The following is a 21,293-nucleotide window of genomic DNA, read 5'->3' as shown; positions in this document are numbered from 1 at the left end:
ACATTAGAATTATAAAATTCTTTAGAAGAGTAACTAAACTTACACAAACTGTCTCCAAAAGCTTTCCTTCCCATTTCATTGATAATATGGCACTCCTATAGTTTCCAAGGCAACTTCTTCCCAATACTAACCATTTCTGCCCATCCAAACCACCTCTTCATCTACCTTAAGTTAAGTGACAGACTACTCACGGATAAAACTCCTTCTGTCATGTAAGTAATTGCAATACCGATGAGGTATCAGACAAATCGGCCTTCTAAGAATGGGTAAACAATGTGCATCTCTCCATTCCTGCTCACAAAATGGTTTATGCTTCCTTTGGATTTATCGTTCTGGATTTTTTCATGCAGCTTGCCATTCTGCCCTTTTTATGAACAAAAGAAAGGAACTCTCCATTTCTGACAGGAGGTTCCACACAGGGTTCCTTCAGAAATGTGAAGTGGAAATTCCACACTGACAGTTCTGTTGTAGTGCAGAAGTGACAGGGGAAGACAAACCATAGCTCCTTTCAACAGTGTTTTGATATGTTAAAGTCCTGACAGTAACTTTGACAGTTGCTGTAAGTACATTAAGTGTGAAGTAAGGGTGCGAGGGAGAATAAGATGCCAGGTGGGTGTGGTTTGTGGTAAGTAGGATGCCAGCGAGGTAAGTTGCCAAAGTGCCGGCCCTAGAACTCATTGACAGCCTCATGAATGCTAAAATTGATGAGGATGAAATCGTGATTTCATTTGATATCATGGCCCTATTCATCTCCATTGACATACCACTAGCCAAGGAAACAATTGCCTTACTGCTAGAGGATCCAGTGATAATGACTCCTAGCAATACCATCAGCACAGCCAACATGCTCAAGCTACTAGACTTATCTCTCTCCACACACTTTGTCTTGAACAACCAGACATATATATTGGGGAGACAGGCCGCTTACTTGCGGAACGCTTCAGAGAACACCTCTGGGCCGCCCGGACCAACCAACCCAACCACCCCGTGGCTCAACACTTTAACTCTCCCTCCCACTCCACCGAGGCCATGCAGGTCCTTGGACTCCTCCACCGGCAGAACATAACAACACGACGGCTGGAGGAGGAGCGCCTCATCTTCCGCCTGGGAACCCTCCAACCACAAGGTATGAATTCAGATTTCTCCAGTTTCCTCATTTCCCCTCCCCCCATCTTGTCTCAGTCGGTTCCCTCAACTCAGCACCGCTCTCCTAACCTGCAATCTCCTTCCTGACCTCTCCGCCCCCACCCCACTCCGGCCTATCACCCTCACCTTGACCTCCTTCCACCTATCCCACCTCCATCGCCCCTCCCCAAGTCCCTCCTCCCTACCTTTTATCTTAGCCTGCTTGGCTACTCTCTCTCATTCCTGATGAAGGGCTTATGCTCAAAACGTCGAATTCCCTATTCCTGAGATGCTGCCTGGCCTGCTGTGCTTTGACCAGCAACACATTTGCAGCTGTGATCTCCAGCATCTGCAGACCTCATTTTTTACCCTATACCAGTAATGGTGCAATGACAGGTTCTCTGATCTCAGGACTAATAGCAGAAGCAATCATGCAAAGACTTGAAAACACAGATTTCCCTCAATCCAACCAAAACTATGGATGTATTACGTGGATGACACATTTATCATCATCAAATGTATAAGGCTCAAGGAAAGACACCATCGCATTAACAGTATACTCACTGGCATCAAGTTCACCAGGGAGGAAGAGAACAACCACCAACTCCCATTCCCAGATGTCATGGTAGAACAGTTGACCAATGGTTGGAATTTACAACCAAAATATACAAGAAACCCACTCCACAGACCAGATCCTCAACCACAATAGTAACCACCCCAATGTCCACAAACAGAGCTGTGTCAGGACACTATTCAAAAGAGCTTTGACACACTGCAAAACATCAGAACTGTGCAAGGAAGAGGAAGAACGCTTACACAAAGTCTGTGCTAACAACAGATACCCCATCAACTTATTCAACCAATACCTGCTCAACAGGCAATGCCAAAAAGATACAGTATCTACCAATCTGCTGGCCACCTTGTCCTGTGTGAAAAACATGTCAGACTTAACTACTAGGCTGTTACAACCACGATGTATTATGGTAACACACCAAACAATAGCCACACTACACCAACTACTTATTAGGACAAAGGACCCAATACCCATGTAGGACCAATATGCTATACAAAATTCCTTGCAAAACAACGGAAGCAAGCATTATATCAGACAAACAGGAAGAAAACTAGTCAACCGACTTCACAAACACCAATTGGCAATTAAATGACATGATCTACCCTTCCTCATCTACATACACACAGACTAAGAGGACCACCAATTCGACCATGAAAAAGTAACCATTCTAGGACAAGCCAACCAGATACATACTAGAAAGTTCTTGGAAGTCTGGTTTTCAACAAAAAAAAAGCCATCCACAAACACATTGAGATAGACCCAGTGTACAAACTGCTGCAGAGAGGACATGGAGGTGACACTCACCCCAACAGACCAGACACACATAAAAACCAAACGAGACAGAACAACAGTGCTTCATAGAAGTCATACTGATGATGTTACCCAGCATGGTAATGAACTGCCTGCATGATAACCCAGCAGCTTGGTAAGTTAACCACAGCCCAAGCTATAGACCTTTGCAAAACCCTTAAAGATCAAACATCAATTATCAAGCCTCTGTTGCATCAAACTAAAGAAAACACTAAGCTTCACAATGACTAACTAACATATTCAAAAATTTGCCTGCCAAAACACATGTTACATTTCTGGGAGATGCTGCATGTTAATGGGGAAGTCTCCAAGTCACTCCCAGCTCTACAGCAAAGGTTCAGCTCTTCTATCATGTCAGGTCAAAACTTGAAGCGCACCTCAACAATTATTTGACTCATTTGTATAAAAGCTGAACAATCTCTCAAAAACATGTCAAATTATGATTCATCTCATTTAAAAGGTTTAAAAGCACTTATTGCTTTATATATCACAGCCCCATAAAGTCTTTGTGGTATTTCCATTATGTCCAAAAATCTGTATCTAGTAGGGCTTGGAGGGCCGAATGGCCTGTTCCTGTGCTGAATTTCTCTTCTGTTCTTTTGTTCTAGTAGGCATTGATAGCTGGAATCAACTTAGCAGCGTTTCTAAAGGATTATGTGATATGTAAACTTATCTATTAAATTTAAAATTTAATTATTAGATGCATATAATTCCTTGCTTCTTAGTGAAACATGAGGCATACAAAGCAAGTAGTTATGTTTGTTTCCATGGCTACTTTTTTCCTGCAAAAGGTCACCAGTCAGCTATCAGAGTCTATCTTGAGGGGTGCCACTCTGCATCAAGCACAGTTGACTAGAACATTCTCCCATTTTCACTACTTGCTAAAGATGTACTGGAAGAATTCACAATCAACAAACATAGTCCTACTTTAAATGCAGATTTCATGGACCAAGTTGCAAAGTGGGATTTGAACCTGAAAATTCTGGCTCAGAGGCAGAGACATTTCCACTATGCCACAACTAAATATGGCTCAGTAGGTGGGGGAAAAAACTGAAAAAATAATTTGAGCATTTTGATTGATTTTGTCATACCTCTCGGGATAAGGGTGACATGTGTGATATATTCAGGTTGTGATATCTGTCTGGGGTGGAAAAGGTCATGTTGATGAACAACTTAAGGGCATGGCTAATTAAACCAATCAAACATCTACCTGATTAAATGTAAATGAATTTAAATGGTTCAAAGAACAAAGAAAATTACAGCACATGAACAGGCCCTTTGGCCTCCAAGCCTGCGCTGATCCAGATTCTATATCTAAACCTGTCATCTCTTTTCTAAGGATCTGTATCCCTTTGCTCTCTGCCCATTCATGTATCTGTCTAGATACATCTTAAATGATGCTATCATGCTTGCCTCTAACACCTCTGCTGGCAACACGTTCCAGGCACCCACCACCTTCTGTATAAAGAACTTTCCATGCATATCTCCTTTAAACTTTTCCATTCTCACCTTGAACTCATGACCCTTAGTAATTGAATCCCTCACCCTGGGGAACAAAACTTCTTGCTATACACACTGTCTATACTTCTCATGATTTTGTGGGCCTCAATCAGGTCCCCCCTCAACCTCTGTCTTTCTAATGAAAATAGTCCTAATTTACTCAACCTCTCTTCATAGTTAGTGCCCTCCATACCAGGCAACATCCTGGTGAATCTCCTCTGCACCCTCACCAAAGCATCCACATCCTTTTGATAATATAGTAACCAGAACTGTTTGGAGTATTCAAAATATGGCCAGACCAAAGACTTGTACAACTGTAACGTGACCTGCCAACTCTTGTACTCAATATCCTGTCCAATGAAGGAAAGCATGCCATATGCTTTCTTGACCACTCTATTGACCTGCATTGCCACCTTCAGGCTACAATGAGCCCGAACACCCAGATCTCTCTGTACATCAATTTTACCCAGGGCTTTTCCATTTACTGTACAGTTTGCTCTTGAATTGGATCTTTCAAAATACATTACCACTCATTTGCCCGGATTGAACTCCCTCTACCATTTCTCCACCCAACTCTCCAATCCATCTATATTCTGCTGTATTATCTGACAATCCTCTTCACTATCTGCTACTCCACCAATCTGCAAACTTGCTAATCAGACCATCTATACCTTTCTCCAGATCACTTATGTATATCACAAACATCAGTAGCCCTAGCATAGATCCCTGTGGAACACCACTGGTCACAATTCTCCATTTTGAGAAACTCCCTTTCACTAAGTCTCCTGTTGCCCAGTCAGTTCTTTATCCATTGAGCTGGAACACCATGGATCCCATGTGACTTCACTTTCTCTGTCAGCCTACCATGGGGAACCTTATCAAATGCCTTACTGAAGTCATGTATAAGGCATATAAGCCCTTCCCTCATCAAACAATTTGCCACTTCTTCAAAGAAGACATGGCCTTCCTGGCACAAAACCATGCTGCCTATTACTAAATAGCTCATTTTCTTCCAAACGGGAATAGATCCTATCCCTCACAATCTTCTTCAGCAGCTTCTGTATCACTGACGTCAGGCTAACTAGTCTATAATTACCTGGGTTATCCCTGTTGCCCTTCCTAAATAAAGGGATAACATTGTGGGCGGCACGGTGGCACAGTGGTTAGCACTGCTGCCTCACAGCACCTGTAGACCCGGGTTCAATTCCCGACTCAGGCGACTGACTGTGTGGAGTTTGCACGTTCTCCCCGTGTCTGCGTGGGTTTCCTCCGGGTGCTCCGGTTTCCTCCCACAGTCCAAAGATGTGCGGGTCAGGTGAATTGGCCAAGCTAAATTGCCCGTAGTGTTAGGTAAGGGGTAAATGTAGGGGTAAGGGTGGGTTGCGCTTCGGCGGGTCGGTGTGGACTTGTTGGGCCGAAGGGCCTGTTTCCACACTGTAAGTCTAATCTAAAAAAAATTAGCAATTCACCAGTTCTCCAGGATCAGGATACTACAAAGATATCTGCTATGGCCCAACTATAACCTCTCTCATTTCTCTCAGTAACCTGGGATAGATCCCATCTGGACCTGAGAACTTGCCCACCTTAATGCCTTTTAGAATACCCAACATTTCATCCCACCTTATGCCAACTTGACCTAGAGTAATCAAACATCCATTCCTAATCTCAACATCTGTCATGTCCCTCTCCTCAGCGAATACCAATGCAAAGTACTCATTAAGAATCTCACCCATTTTCTCTGACTCCATGCATAACTTTCCTCCTTTGTCCTTGAGTGAGCAAACTCTTTCTCAAGTTACCCTTTTACTCATTATATATGGACAAAAGGCTTTGAAATCTTCCTTAACCCTGTTTGCTAACGATACTTTATGATCTCTTAATTCTTCATTTCAGATTGGGTCTACGTTCCTGATATTTTTTCAAAGCTTCGTCTGTCTTCAGTCATCTAGAGCTTATGTATGCTTCCTTTTTCCTCTTAACTGGTATCACAATTTCACCTGTCATTCACATTTCCCTCTTGCCATTTCTATCCTTCATTTTCACAGTGACATATCTGTCCTGCACTCTAATCAAACTCTCTTTAAAAGTCTCCCACATATAAAATGTGAATTTACCTTCAAACAGCTGCTCCCAATCCCCATTCCCCAGCTCCTGCTGAAATTTGGTATAGTTAGCCTTCTCCCAATTTAGCTCTCTTCCTTTAGGACCACTCTCATCTTTGTCCATGAGTCTTCTAAAACTTATGGAATTGTGATCACTATTCCTAAAGTAATCCCCTCCTGAAACTTCAACCACCTGGCCGGGCTCATTCCCTAACACAAGTCTAATATGACCCCCTTCCCAAGCAGTAATTACATACTGCTCTCTCAAATCCTCCTTGATGCTCCTTACAAATTCTACTCCATCTAGACTCTAACACTAAATGAATGCCAGTCAATGTTGGGAAATTAAAATCTATCACTACCACCCTATTGCTCCTATATCTTTCCGTAATGGTGAATGACTATAGCAAAATGTGTAAAAAGCAGAAATCTTAAGGAATCATTTCCTCCTCATGCAATTATCCATAAGCAGCAGATACAGAAAATGTATTGATCAACTTGCCAAATTTTCTCAGTTATCATTTATTTTAATGGCTTCTCTGTACTACATATAGCCAACAATTCAATTTATAACAAAAATATTGGAAAACTATTACACAATTAATTAAAAATAATTACAAAATGTTAACAACTTGTCTACAAATAATACCTTGCACTCTTCCTTTGACGCTATGATACATTTCCTTTGTCTTCAAACTACTTTCCCAAATTTCTTTTATTCATTCATAGGATGTGGACATCGCTGCTTGACAAGCATTGATTGACCATTCCTAATTACTCTGGAGAAGGTGGTGGAGGACACATTTCCCTTGACCCAGCAACACTCAAAGAAAGGCTATGTATTTCCAAGTCAGGATGGTGAGTAACTTGGAGGAGCTTGTAGCTGATAGCACTCCCATGTATCTGCTAACCTTATCCTTCTAGATAGAAGCGGTCTTGGGTTGGAAGATGCTGTGTAAGGAACTTTGGTGAATTTCTTCAGTACATCTTGTAGATTTGTTGGTTTGATTTATTGTTGTCACATGCACCAACAGATCAAGATTAACATTTGAGAGGTCCATTCAAAAGTCTGATAACAACGGGGAAGAGCTGTTCTCGAATCTGTTTGTACATGTACTCAAATGTTGACAGAAAAGGGTGGAAGACAATATAACAAAGAGGGGTCTTTGCTTATGTTGGTTGCTTTCCTGAGGTGTCGGCAAGTATAAATGGAGTCAATGGATGGAAGGCTGGTTTGCATAATGGACTGAGCTGTGCTCATGACTGTGTAGTTTCTTGTGGCCTTGGGAAGAGCAGTTGCCATACCATGCTGTAATGCAACCAGCTGGAATGGTAAAAACTGTAAGAGTTTTTGTGGACATGCCAAATTTCCTTAGCATCCAGAGAAAGATGAGACATCGTTGTGCCTTCTTGACCAGCACATCGATGTGGGTGGACCAGGACCTACACCTCAGCATCATTGATGCCGTCAGGGGTGTGTCCTCTACTCTGCTTCCTGAAGTTAATGACCAGCTCCTTAGTTTTGTTGACATTGATGAAGACGTCTTTACACCATGCTGCGAGACACTCAATCTCTTTCCTGTATTCTGCATTCTCATCATTGTTTGAGATCTGACCTACAACTGTGGTGTCGTCAGCTAACTTGTAAGTGGAGCAGGGGCAGAAAATTGGCCACATAGTCCTAAGTGTATAAAAAGTATAATTGGGGCTCTGATGTTGAGGTTTATGGTGGAAGAGCTGTTGTTGCCTATTCTTACTGGTTATGGTATATAGGTCAGCAAGTTGAGGATCCTGTTACAGAGGGGCACTGAGTTTAGAGATGAGCTTTTTTTTCTTAGATGCACTGCTGCTACTGAATGGCAGCAGTACAGGGAGTGAATATTTGTGGTTGCAGTGCCAATCAAAAGGTTGCTTTGTCCTGGATGGTGTCAAGCTTCTTGAGTGGTTTTTGAAGCTGCACCCATTCAGGTTAGTGGGAAATATTCCTTCATCCTCCTGAATTGTGCTGTGTGGATGGTGGACAAGCTTAGGGGAGTCAGGAGGTGAATTATTTGCTCGAGAGCAATTTATTCTTCATCATTCCTAAAATAAAATGCCAATCCCAAATGATTCACCGTCTTTCATGAAATCAATTACAATTCCCATTACACAATAAAACCTTCTGTGAATGTGCAGATATGCTTTACATTTCTTTTTCACATTCCACCATGCTTCTGCTGGGCTTCTCATTTTGTTTCATTGGCATACATTATTCCTCAGCCATTGTGGTTTTGGCAACTATTTTATCTCCTGTTAATAGCACTTCTAATTGCAATCCTTTCTGTATTTGATAAATTAGGTGGAAATTGCTTAAAATCATAACTTTCTTCATGTATTTGTATGTGACACAATATCTCCTACACTGTTATATCAGTTTACCACATCTCACACAAACTTCGCTAAATAAGATTAAAAAATATTTTAATCGTAAAAATATTTAAAATATCTTACGTTTATTAGATCTTCCAGCAGTTTGAGTTCTAAATGATAATGGCTTCTCATTATCTGAAATGAAATATAAACAAGGATTGAACCCTATATTGGCCTGAGAAACATGGCTATAGCATATTATAACATCTGGAGTAACTCATTAGATTTTCTAGGAACTGACCAAGCGGCAAGGTGACTTTCTCACTAATCATTGGTAAGTTGCCAACTAAAGGGAGATTATAGCTTGTTAAATGTCTTAATAATGCTCTTACTCATCTCATTAATATTGAGCTTTCTTTCTTACTAAATGCACCAAACAAGCTAGATGTCATGAATTCTTGACTTGGAAATTAAAGCAGGTACCTGGCAATCTCTGACTGTGAGGGAGCTCAATATTGCTCAGCACAAAACAGCATAAAGTCATATAGATGTACAGCATGGAAACAGATCCTTTGATCCAACTCACCCATGCTGACAACTAACTAGAGAGGACTTAATTGACAACTGGATTCCAATATATGTGAGTTGGGTGTAGTAATCATTCATAAATTTGTTGTTGACCAAAAGCTGATACCAGAAGCAAATGCAGCTTCTCTTTGCATTTGCTGCTGTTGGATGAAAGTGAATATCTTTAGCTGTTGGAAGTTTTTCCAGCATGTGACATTCCCATATTGAACAATGGGAAAAGGTGATGCTTTGCTGGGCATTAGGTTAGCAGTAGTTAAATTGGGTAAAAACAATGTGCTGCAAGGATCTGTTTTGGGGCCACTGCTGGTTGTCATTTTTATAAATGATCTGGAGGTGGGCATAGAAGCATGTGTTAGTAAATTTGTAGATGACACTAAGGAAGGCAGAGTTATGGATAGTGTTGAAGAATGTTATGGGTTACAGAGGGACATAGATAAGATACAGAGCTGGGCTAAGAAGTGGCAAATGGAGTTTAATGCAAAAAAGTGTGAGGTAATTCACTTCAGAAGTAATAGGAATGCAGAGTATTAGGCTAATGGTAAAATTCTTGGTAGCATGGATGAACAGAGAGGGAAAGTCTGACAAGGAAAGTCTGAGGGAAATCCAGGCTGTTTTCATTGAAGGGAAGAAGGTTGAGAGGTGACTTAATTGAGCTGTATAAGATAATCAGAGGGTTGGATGGGGTGGACATTGAGAGCCTTTTTCCTCCAATGGTGAAGGCTAACATGAAGGGACATTGCTTTAAATTGAGGAATTATAGATTTAAGAGAAATATTAGGGGTAGTTTCTTTACACAGAGAGTAGTAGGGGCATGGAATGATTGCCTGCAACAGTAATAGACTCGCTGACATTCAGGGCATTTAATCGGGCATTGGACAGACATATGGATAATGATGGAATCATGCAGGTTAGATGGGCATCAGATTAACTTTGCAGGTCGGCACAACATTGAGGGCCGAGGGGCCTGTACTACACAATAAAGTTCTATGTTCTACATTCTATGTACAGTAAAAATTGTGTCAATTGTGACTCATCTGTTTGAAAGTTCACAGATCCACATCTCATTCTAAAGATTTGAGAATAGAAATCTCATGTGGCATGGTGGCTCAATGCTAGGGATCTGGGTTCATTTCTAGACTCAGACAACTGTCTATGTGGAGTTTGTACATTCTCCCTGAGTCTGTGTGAGTTTCTTCCAGGTACTCCAGTTTCCTCCCTTAGTCAAAAGATGTGCAGGTAATTTGGATTAGCCATGGGAAATGCAAGGTTATGGGGATTGAGTGGGATGTTCTTTGGAGGGCCAGTGTGGACTTGATGGACTGAATAGCCTGCTCTCACACTGTTGGGATTCTATGATTGGTTTCCACTGCACCGCAGTACTGAGGGTATTCGGTGCTGTCAAAGGTTGCTCTATTTTGAATGAAACATTAAATCAAGGACATACATGGAAACAGAACATGTAGTTTTTTAAAAAATTGAGCTCATACACATAGCTGACTAATATATATGGTGCATGTCAATTGCAAAATCAAGATAAAATCAATGTTAATTTTATCCAACCATCATCATCTTCTGTTGGTTTGTCAGCAACAAATGTGCCATTCTTATTTTTCTCTGGTTTTGTGACCACCATTGACGTTAGTGGTGTTACAAAGCTGTATTTGAGTGACAGTTCCAGGATTCTGTTGGTTAGGTTTCCCTTTTCATTTGGTTCTGCAGAAACCCTGAATGAAACAATTAATATCCTGTATTAAATAATTTTAATACATATTGCAATCCAGTTCAGTAAATACTTCTGCTGCCATTTATACAAATGTTCTGTCAATCATTTTAATGGTTTATGTGATTTTTGTCCTTATGTAATCTAAATGGAAGATTAAACTATAATGATTACGAGCTGCTTTGCAACAGTGACAGCTCCTGCTGGGAAGGATAGCATGGCATTGATAACCAAAACATTAACATATCTTTGATATTAATCATGATATTTACCAACTGCTGTTTGTACATAAACTACAAATTTAAAATTTCCATCTCAGAGACAAAAAGCTTTTGTTATTTTACCGTTTCTCTAAAAGCTGTTGTATGGTCAAATAAGCCCACAGTCGCTCAGTGAAGTCACCAAAAATGTATTGCTGCTGCTGAGTAACATTTTCAACTTCTGATACCTGCACTTCCGCTTTTAGAGCTAAGTTTTCATTAGCCTGTTGGAGAATTAAAGTGTTAGGTTGAACCTGATAGTAAAATGCTTGGGAATGTACATTACATTTTGATCTTTGTTATATGACATAATTCACAATTTACAGCTAATTACACGATTGCAATAATTTGTTATATTATTATTATTACATGTTAGACACAACTATTTCTATCAACTGAAAACTAAAAACTGATAGGATTCTTGATATATATGATGTGAGCAGATAGGGCAGAAATGTATGGCTTCTCCCACCCCACTCCCAGAAGAAAATTCAGAAATCAGCTAACAAATCTGAAAGAAACGTGCTCCTCAGCAACAATGTGTTGTGGGCAGTGTTATGGTACCCCAGCTCCTCAGTGGAAGGAATTCTTGCTGTTTTGAGTTGATGGCCAATCTGACTGAAGGCCCACCAGGAAGGCCTGATGGAAGCCCAGACCCAGATAAGTCAGGACCATCGTCTAGTCTGGATTTGGCCTACTTGAACAGAGGCTGGGTTTAATGACCATGCAGAGAGAAAAGAATAGGTTATATCTTCTAGATGGGTACCTGAATGCACAAATGGCACCTTCTCAAGATAATGTCCACTTACTTATCATCCTTTAAAATCTCTTTAAATACCGGCTTATTTATACAGCATGAGTAGCATAACATTGGGTTAAACTATGGTTTCATTAAGCTCAATTGCATCTTATTTATGTGAATACACATGTTGCCAATTTTGGCACCCATTTACCCTACGTACGATAGGGTGAGATTGAGTGAGAAGGTTGAGGGTTGGACACCTGCCCTATTTTATACAGCCTAACACCAGAAACACAGACCAGTAGGGCATGTAACTTTTAGCCCTCAATATCTTATTATTGTTTTGCATTGATTTGAAGTTTCCAACTGTTTGGCCAACATTTGTTGGACAACAGACTAACTAGTCGGGGAACTCAAAGTCTGCTTTTGTGTCTTGCTGTGTGCAAATTGGCTGTCTACATAGTAACATTGACTAAACTTCAGAAGTGTATGAAAGATTTTACTTGCAAGTTCTTTCTTTATGATTACATTTTAAGTAATCAAATATGTGAACTTCAAATGAATGAAACTGTGTGCAAATCTTTCTTAGACTGGCAACCAGTACTGAAGGAGAGGATTTAAATGAATAAGGTAGGATGAAGTGACCATGCATGTCCAAGAGAATGCCTTGTCATGCAAGTCACCTCCAAGGGTTCTCTCATAATTTCTTATTCAGTTTCTGCTCCTCCATCCAGCCCCAGTGGTTCATCAAATATTCCATGCCAATCATGGCACTTCCTTGCACACACACCCTGTATACACAATATATAGAACCAAATTGTGATAATTGTACATGTGAAAAAGATTTTAAAACAACCATTCATGGCTTTCTTTAACAAAAACAAAACTGCTGCTATAACTGTATTTTGTGATCAGATAATTAAAGTAAAAATTGCAGAAACTATAGGCACTTGACACCACTTCATCTTGTGTAAATAAACATTGAGTCAAAAAGTGGTCAGAGAAAAGTATAATGTCAAACAAGTAACAGTTCCTATGTGGGCATCTATTTAAACAAACTAATGGAAGTCTGGCTCTCCACTGGTATGAATGAAATTTTAAAGCCTGTGTTAGATAGAGAAAACAGGGTGTGTAGGTATGCAAACTTGTGGAGGGGACAGAACAAGTAACAAGGGTATTTAAAAAGCCATTCTTAGTTTTATAAGTAGAGCCATAGAATACAAAAACAACTAAGGTATATCGAAACTTTATAGAACTTTTTGGTTCCTGGGGCTGGAGTGTTGTGGACATACTGGATACCATATTTCAGGGTGGATGTTCAGGCGTTAGGAAGAATGTACAGGAGCTTCATGAATATGGAAGAAAGACTTAAATCATTTAGAAACACAAAAGTTGTTTTCATACCACTGAATATTCAAAGCAAATTTGCTCTAAATGTCGAAGGATTTTGGTAGAGTACATAAAGAAAAATTGGTGCTGGGGCAAAAGGGCTGGTGATGAGAACTGTTGAAAAACAAATGGATGCAGCCACATGGGAGACATTTTTAACACAATGAATTATTATGATGTAGAATGCACTGCCTGAAAAAGTTATGAAAGCAGATTTGATAATAAATTTTAAAAAGACAGTTCGATAAATACCATAAAGAAAAACGCTTCTGGGCTACAAGGAAAATGTAAGGAAGTAAGGCCAATTATTTAGCTCTATCAAACGTAATGGCTTTCTCAAATGTATCTCTATGATTTTTGGGGTTTTTGTTTTGTAAGAGTATTAGGAAATTTTACGATCTTTATTTCAAATAGTAGGCATGGATAAAATGGGTTAAATGATTTGCCACTGTGCTACAATGTTGTATTCTATAATTAATCTAAAATGTAAATAAATGATTTGGAGTAGGTTTGAGAGAGTACTTACAGCTTGTGCAAAGACCTCTGTAATGAGTGACTCCAGGTTATTATCTGAAATCTTGCCAGCCACTACAATTTCCGACCCATCGTAATACTGCCTAAAATTGGCCTGAGTTAACTCTGAAATGGCATTCTCTGGATATTGCAATTCAATATCCAAAAGCAAGGGATTTGCCACTTCATCATAAAAGCCCTGTGAAAAAGAAAAATTTAAAGATTGAGCATACTTTTAAAACAATTGTAATATTTTTGATTTTAGCTTGGAAATTCATAGCAAAGCACAAACTGAGGTCAGAATGCATTTGGAGGATGATTTACTCCTGATATTAGGTACATATAAGATTTTCCAGCTAGTTTTAATTCTCACTATAGTTGGTTTGCCAGATGATTATTTAAAGTACTATTTATTTTTCTTTTATCTTCCCACACATAGTATGCACGAGGCAGAGGCATGGTTGTGTCTGTTTCCATAGCTAATTTGTCCTGAAACAGTTTGGTGGCCTGTCACTAGAGGCTTGAAAGGTCCTATCCCATGGCAGACCAAGAGACATTCCCACTCTTATCAGTGGCCAAAATACATTGTAAGGATTTACAATTTGATAATCAACTTATTTGTCTGAGCTATGAACTTGGATTTCATAGCATGAAGTCGCGGAGTGGGACCTTAAACTTCCAGCCTCTGGCTCACTTTGTACCACAACACCTCATTTTAGAAGTACTACAATGGCCAAATTGTTTTATTTCAAACTTGTACTTTATTCATAAAAAATATATGTACATTCATTGTCACTAAAGCAGTTTGATTCTGTACAGTAGCGGATGAAGAAAACAAACAAACATTGAAGTTTGACTCTATCCAACAAACAAAACCAAAGGCATTTCTTACTTGTACAATATTATATTTACATCTATAATGAGACAGTGGGAGAGTCCAATAGCTGAACAGAGCCTCATTTAACTTCAGCAGAAAGATCTCAGACAATGGCCTTCCTCCACCGTGCCTCGTTGGCAGCTGCCCCAAGCTTTAGTGCATTCCTCAGCACCTAGCCCTGGACCTTGAAATGTGCCAGTCTGCAAAAGTTGGGGTCAACTCCTTACTCTGGAAGACAAACAACTTTCAGGCAGATCAAAGAGCATCTTCCTCCAAGGTGATAGTCCTCCAGACACAGTTGATGTTTGTCTTGGTGTGTGTCCTGCATCACGGAGCTGCTTAGGACGAACCTTGACAAAAACCATTAGGTCTTTCTCCAGACTTCCTTTGCAAAGGCACATTCCAGAAGGAGATGTGTAACAGTCTCTCCACCCTCCCACAATTCAATGGCCAAATATCAGATCGCATTTCTGCCTTTGAATCCGGTGTCATTGTTCAAGCTCATCCTTGACTTGTGCATCATATCACAGTGACACTTCAGGCAACATGGACAGTCTCTGACGTTTCACAGGTCGGACAGGTTTGTGGAGGATCAGCTATCAGATAAGACGTAAAATTGAAGCTAAGGGCAGCATGCTGCCTCACAGCGCCAGGGAACAAGGTCCATTTCCAGCCTTGGGTGACTGCCTAATCTCCCTGTGTATGCATGGGTTTCCATTGGGTGCTCTAGTTTCCTCTCACACTCCAGAGATGTGCAAGCTAGGTGGATTGGCCATGCTAAATTACCCATAGTGTTCAGGGATATATAGGTTAGGTGCATTAGTCATAAGAAATGCAGGGTTACAAAGATGTAATTGGTCTGGGTTGGTATGGGCTTGTTGGGTCAAATGGCTTGTTTCCACACTGAGTGTTCTATTCTTCTATCTCTCTTTTCAGACAGTTGTAAAGCTCAAATGGTATTATTCAATAGGGAAAATTCCAATTTGGAGGAGAGCCTGCAGACTGATTGGCTTCAGTATTTTTGTCAATTTCACAGCAAAGGAATAATAATTGTTCACACCACCAAACAGAAAGTAACAAACAAGGACAGTGAAATACCCTGACATTATCCTGACTTGAAACTATAGACTGCATTTTACAAAGAGTGACAATCTCATGGAGTTTGCCACTCAACTCCTGCTTTATGAAAATCGACAGCTCCTCACTTTTTTAGGGTGCCTTCAGAAATGCAGAAATGTTTCTATTCTGACTTTTCTTTTGTAGTGCAGAACCATGGGTAGAAATTACACAGATTTGAAATATTAACTCTATTTCTCTCTCCACAGTTGCTGAGTTTCTCCAGCATTTTTCCCCATGCTTGTTTCAGATTTCCACCCTCTGCAGTATTTTATTTTTATCTGTACACAAAGTGCAAGACTTGGAATGGATTGATGCTGAAGATAAGGAAGTCCTCAATGTATGGCAAGATACTAGGATGTTCTCAGGAACAGAGGGATTTAGGGGTGCATATGCACGGGTCCCCGAAGGCGGCAGGACCTGTTAATAGTTAGTTAAGAAGGCAAAAGGGATACTTACTCAGGCATGCATTATAAGGGGATGGAAGGGGGCAACATGTTGGAGCTGTACAGAACTTTGCTTAGGCCACATTCAGAGTATTGTGTACAGTTCTGATCACTGCAGCATAGAAAGGGTGTGATTTTGCTGGAGATGTGCAAAGGATATTTGCCAGGATGTTGTCAGGGATAAAGCATTTCAGCTATGAAGTGAGGCTGAATAAGCTTAGATTGTTTACTTTGGAGCTAAGAAAGTTGAGTGGTCTATGGGATTATGAGTTGAAAATGTGTTGCTGGAAAAGCGCAGCAGGTCAGGTAGCATCCAAAGAGCAGGAGAATCGACGTTTCGGGCATGAGCCCTTCTTCAGGAATAAGAAGGGCTCATGTCTGAAATGTCGATTCTCCTGCTCCTTGGATGTTGCCTGACCTGCTGCGCTTTTCCAGCAACCCATTTTCAGGTCTGATCTCCAGCATCTGCAGTTCTCACTTTCTCCTATGGGATTATGAGTGGCATGGCCAGGGGGAATAGAAAGCATCTGTTCACTTTAGTTGAAGGGTTAAGAACAAGGTACATAAGTTTGGGAGAAGATTTGTAGCTCGGGTGCTCGATGTTGTGGATTCTGTTCGCCGAGCTGGGAATTTGTGTTGCAGATATTTCGTCCCCTGTCTAGGTGACATCCTCAGTGCTTGGGAGCCTCCTGTGAAGCATTTCTGTGACCTTTCCTCTGGCATTTGTAATGGTTTGAATCTGCTGCTTCTGGTTGTCAGTTCCAGTGGTCAGTATATTGGGTCTAGGTCGATGTGCTTATTGATTAAATCTGTGGATGAGTGCCATGCCTCTAGGAATCCCCTGGCTGTTCTCTGTTTGGATGTCCTATAATAGTAGTGTTGTCCCAGTCGAATTCATGTTGCTTGTCATCTGTGTGTGTGGCTACTAAGGATAGCTGGTCGTGTCGTTTCGTGGCTGGTTGGTGTTCATGGATGCGGATCATTAGCTGTCTTTCTGTTTGTCCTATGTAGTGTTTTGTGCATTCCTTGCATGGGATTTTGTACACTACATTGGTTTTGCTTATACTGGATATTGGGTCCTTCATTCTGGTGAGTTGTTGTCTGAGAGTGGCTGTTGGTTTGTGTGCTGTTATGAGTCCTAGTGGTCGCAGTAGTCTGGCTGTCAGTTCGGAAATGCTCTTGATGTATGGTAGTGTGGCTAGTCCTTTGGGTTGCGGCATTTCCTCATTCTGTTGTCTTTCCCTTAGGCATCTGTTGATGAAATTGCGTGCGTATCTTTTTTGGCGAATACATTGTATAGGTGTTCTTCTTCCTCTTTTTGCAGTTCTGGTATGCTGCAGTGTGTTGTGGCCCTTTTGAATAGTGTCTTGATGCAACTTCTTTTGTGTGTGTTGGGGTGGTTGCTTTCGTAGCTCAGGACTTGGTCTGTGTGTGTGGCTTTCCTGTATACCTTTGTGGTGAATTCTCTGTTAGGTGTTCTCTGTACCATTATGTCTAGGAATGGGAGTTGGTTGTCCTTTTCTTCCTCTCTCGTGAATCGGATTCCTGTGAGTGTGGCGTTGATGATCCGGTGTGTGTTCTCTATTTCTGTGTTTTTAATGATTACAAAGGTGTCATCCACATATCTGACCCAGAGTTTGGGTTAAATTTGTGATAAGACAACCACCCCAACACACACAAAAGAAGTTGCATCAAGACACTATTCAAAAGAGCCACAACACACTGCAGTACACCAGAACTGCAAAAAGAAGGAGAACACCTATATAATGTATTCGCCAAAAACGGATACCTGCGCAATTTCATCAACAGATGCCTAAGGGAAAGTCAATGGAACAAAGACATGTTGCAACCCAAAGGACTAGCCACACTACCATACATCAAGAGCATTTCCGAACTGACAGCCAGACTACTGCGAACACTAGGACTCATAACAGCACACAAACCAACAGCCAGTCTCAGACAACAACTCACCAGAACGAAGGACTCGATACCCAGCATGAGCAAAACCAATGTAGTGTACAAAATCCCATGTAAGGACTGCACAAAACACTACATAGGATAAACAGGAAGACAGCTAACGATCCGCATCCATGAACACCAACTAGCCACGAAACGACATGACCAGCTATCCTTAGTAGCCACACACACAGATGACAAGCAACATGAATTCGACTGGGACAACACTACTATTATAGGACAAGCCAAACAGAGAACAGCCAGGGAATTCCTAGAGGCATGGCACTCATCCACAGATTTAATCAATAAGCACATCGATCTGGACCCAATATACCGACCACTGCAACGGACAGCTGGAACTGACAACCGGAAGCAGCAGATTCAAATCACTACAAATGCCAGAGGAAACATCACAGAAGTGATTCACAGGAGGCTTCCAAGCACTGAGGATGTCACCAAGACAGGGGACGAAACGTCTGCAACATAAATTCCCAGCTCGGCGAACAGAACCACAACAACAAGGTACATAAGTTTAAAATGAAAGGTAAGAAGTTTAGGGGAGATTTGAGGAAATGCTTTTTCACCCAGTGGGTAGCTTGGGTCTGGAATACACTACCTGGGAGGGAAATGAAGCGAGAAACCTCATGACCTTTCGAAAGCACTTGGATGAGCAGTTGAAGTGTCATAACAAGCAAGTGTCATAACAAGCAAGTGCTGGAAGTGGGACTAGTGTAGGTAGTGGTATATTTTGGTAGTACAGACTTGATATGATGAAAGGTATCTTCTGTACTGTATGATTCTATGAGATACTGCAGAATCAAACTCCTTTAAACTAAGGTGAATAAATAATTACATAAAGTAGATATGACAGTGAACTAATATTGCCAAGAAAAGTTAATTTCAGAAATGAGCCAAATAGTTCACAGAGTGGGACATCTTGGAGAAAACACTTCTCAAGATTAAGAATTAATTTCAAATTAGATACTAAATCAGAAACTCATCAGTTAAATGTAATTTTACATTCAATTGTGACTATAGCACATCATGATGTAGCTCAACAAGGCACAAAAGATGCAATAGATACTTCTGATAAATTTATGCAAGATTTTGAGCAATACTGTAATCATAGGACAAACAAACATCTGAAAAGAGAAATCTAAATTGGCGAGTTCAGCATCAATGTCATTGAATTAGTAACACAGAGGACCAGGCTAATGGTCTGTGAAATATGTCTTTAAATCTCACCATGATGGTTGGTGGAATTGCAAACAAATTACAAATCTACAATTGAAAACAGATCTCATTAATGATAGTCAAGACACTGTCATCAATTGCTGTAAAAATCCATCTGATTCACAGATTTCTTTTAAGGAAAGATGCATGCCGTCCTTATCTGGTTTGGTCCAAGTATGACTTAAGACCCATAGCAATGTGATTGACACTTAACTGTCCCCTGAAGTGGTCTAGTCAATCACTCAGTTCAAGAGAAAATGGGTGAACTTGCCTTTCCATTGACAAACAGGATCCAGGAAGAATAAAGAAAGAAAATGTAATTGAGCCAATAGATAATAATCTCCAGAAATTAGTGGACAAATGTAACCATGGATCTTTGGAGTCAGATTTCATAAAAGACTGAATTCTTGTTGGAAGTACTTCTGAGTATTTGAGAGAATTATTAGTCCAAAGATGAACTGACTTTGAAAAAGAGATATTCTTGAATGCCTGCGTTGGCCTTCGGTCTTTCACATTATAAAAGGAACTGAATTAGTTAAACAATAGATAACTGCCAAGAAACAGCCAGTCAAGTTAGAACTTTTCAAGGAACAGTCAGTCAAGTGAAGGAAATGCCAGGTAATGGACAGTCAAGGGACAAACAGGTAAAAAATTCATCAGGCTTCTTAGGATCATTGTGGAGCCTAATAATATAGAAGCCCTTGAGAATGGAATTTTAGAATTTGAACTAGCCTTTATTGTTGTATATACTCAATGAGTATAGTGAAAAGTTTATATATCCCCACTTACAGCACCACTTAGATACAAAGGTACCTAGGTTCAACTCCTTTAGTCACAAGATCTGAGAAAATAAAGAAATGGAATGTCCAGCATTTCAGAAATAAAGATTCAGAAGAACAGTCTTCAAACCCAGAACACATTGGCACCTAGCCTCCAGATCGCGCCAGGCTTTTCCTTTAAGATCATGAGGTTGGTAGATCGTTTCAGACTGCCAATAAAGCCATGCTTGACTGAGAGGTGACCATGCTGGGCCGAGAGAATACCATGCTGGGAAACTGCTACAATAGGCAGGGAGGCCACAATGCCAGGATGGTAGGTTGCCACACAACACTGAGAGGCCACCACACCAGGCTGGGAAGTTGCCAGTCATCAGAGGCTGGGAGTCATCACTGAAGGTCAGGGTCGCCACCAAACGCCAGGAGAGAACAAGGAGGAAACACTAAGAGGAAAAGAAGTGAAGAAAAGAAGAAGAATGGGTGGAGCAGACAAGCTCTGGCTGGAGCGTCCTACTCCATTGCCAGCCTTGACCAAAATCATAGCTATGTTGGCACAAGACAACTGTCAATAAGATAGAAATCATGCTTCATAAGGAACAATCGTCCAGTAGTGAGCATATTCGTTTCACCAGACAAACAACCATGTGGGCCAATGTAACCATGCAAACTAATCAACAAGTTGAAGTACAGAGTCTATATATATAGCACATCTTTGTCAGCCATTTATGAACAAACATTTGCTCACACAGGTTGAAGATTGTTTGCATATAATTCCATGGTAGACCCTACTGAGATGAAATGACAAATCTCCATGGATTCATCACGTGGTGAAGAAGAAATTGCTCAGCTCATGTTATTTTGAAAAGAGAAAGGCACTTATTTTAAAAATTTTGGATTCTGCAAAAAAGAAGTGCCTGTTACTAAAGTACAACCAACTTCTATGAAGAAAATTCATGAGATTAAATGTCTTCCAGATCATGTAGTGTAACAAATGCTTGGTTCAGCAGGAAAATTGTAGTCTGTGAAGGAAATTCATTGGCATAAAGGTTCACCAGATGAGGTGTAAGAGCAGTTGTCTTTTTAGCAGGAAATAAAAAGGATATTCAAAAGATAAATTGTCCTCTAGGTTAATGGACTTTACAGAATTCATGCTGTCAATAACAGAATCAAGTTCAACTAAAGACCTACCAATATTCCATATTCAAAGTGAACATTTT

At 40.5% G+C, this 21,293-nt stretch overlaps 1 protein-coding gene across 1 annotated transcript in view; it reads right to left on the bottom strand.

The window, feature by feature from the left end:
• LOC132822097 (inter-alpha-trypsin inhibitor heavy chain H3-like) overlaps positions 1 to 21,293 on the bottom strand; it is a 79,314-nt gene that overhangs the window by 39,680 nt on the left and 18,341 nt on the right. Inside the window, exons 10-13 of the mRNA XM_060835128.1 lie at positions 13,686 to 13,871; positions 11,113 to 11,252; positions 10,609 to 10,772; positions 8,602 to 8,655 (exon numbers count right to left, since the gene is read on the bottom strand). Of these exons, the coding sequence (XP_060691111.1) occupies positions 8,602 to 8,655; positions 10,609 to 10,772; positions 11,113 to 11,252; positions 13,686 to 13,871 (544 nt within the window). The remainder of the gene's footprint in view (positions 1 to 8,601; positions 8,656 to 10,608; positions 10,773 to 11,112; positions 11,253 to 13,685; positions 13,872 to 21,293) is intronic.

Source organism: Hemiscyllium ocellatum, chromosome 14, assembly GCF_020745735.1.
Source record: "Hemiscyllium ocellatum isolate sHemOce1 chromosome 14, sHemOce1.pat.X.cur, whole genome shotgun sequence".
Lineage (NCBI taxonomy): Eukaryota > Metazoa > Chordata > Chondrichthyes > Orectolobiformes > Hemiscylliidae > Hemiscyllium > Hemiscyllium ocellatum.
Note: the sequence above shows the minus strand (reverse complement) of the source record. Positions and strands in the feature narration are given on the sequence as shown.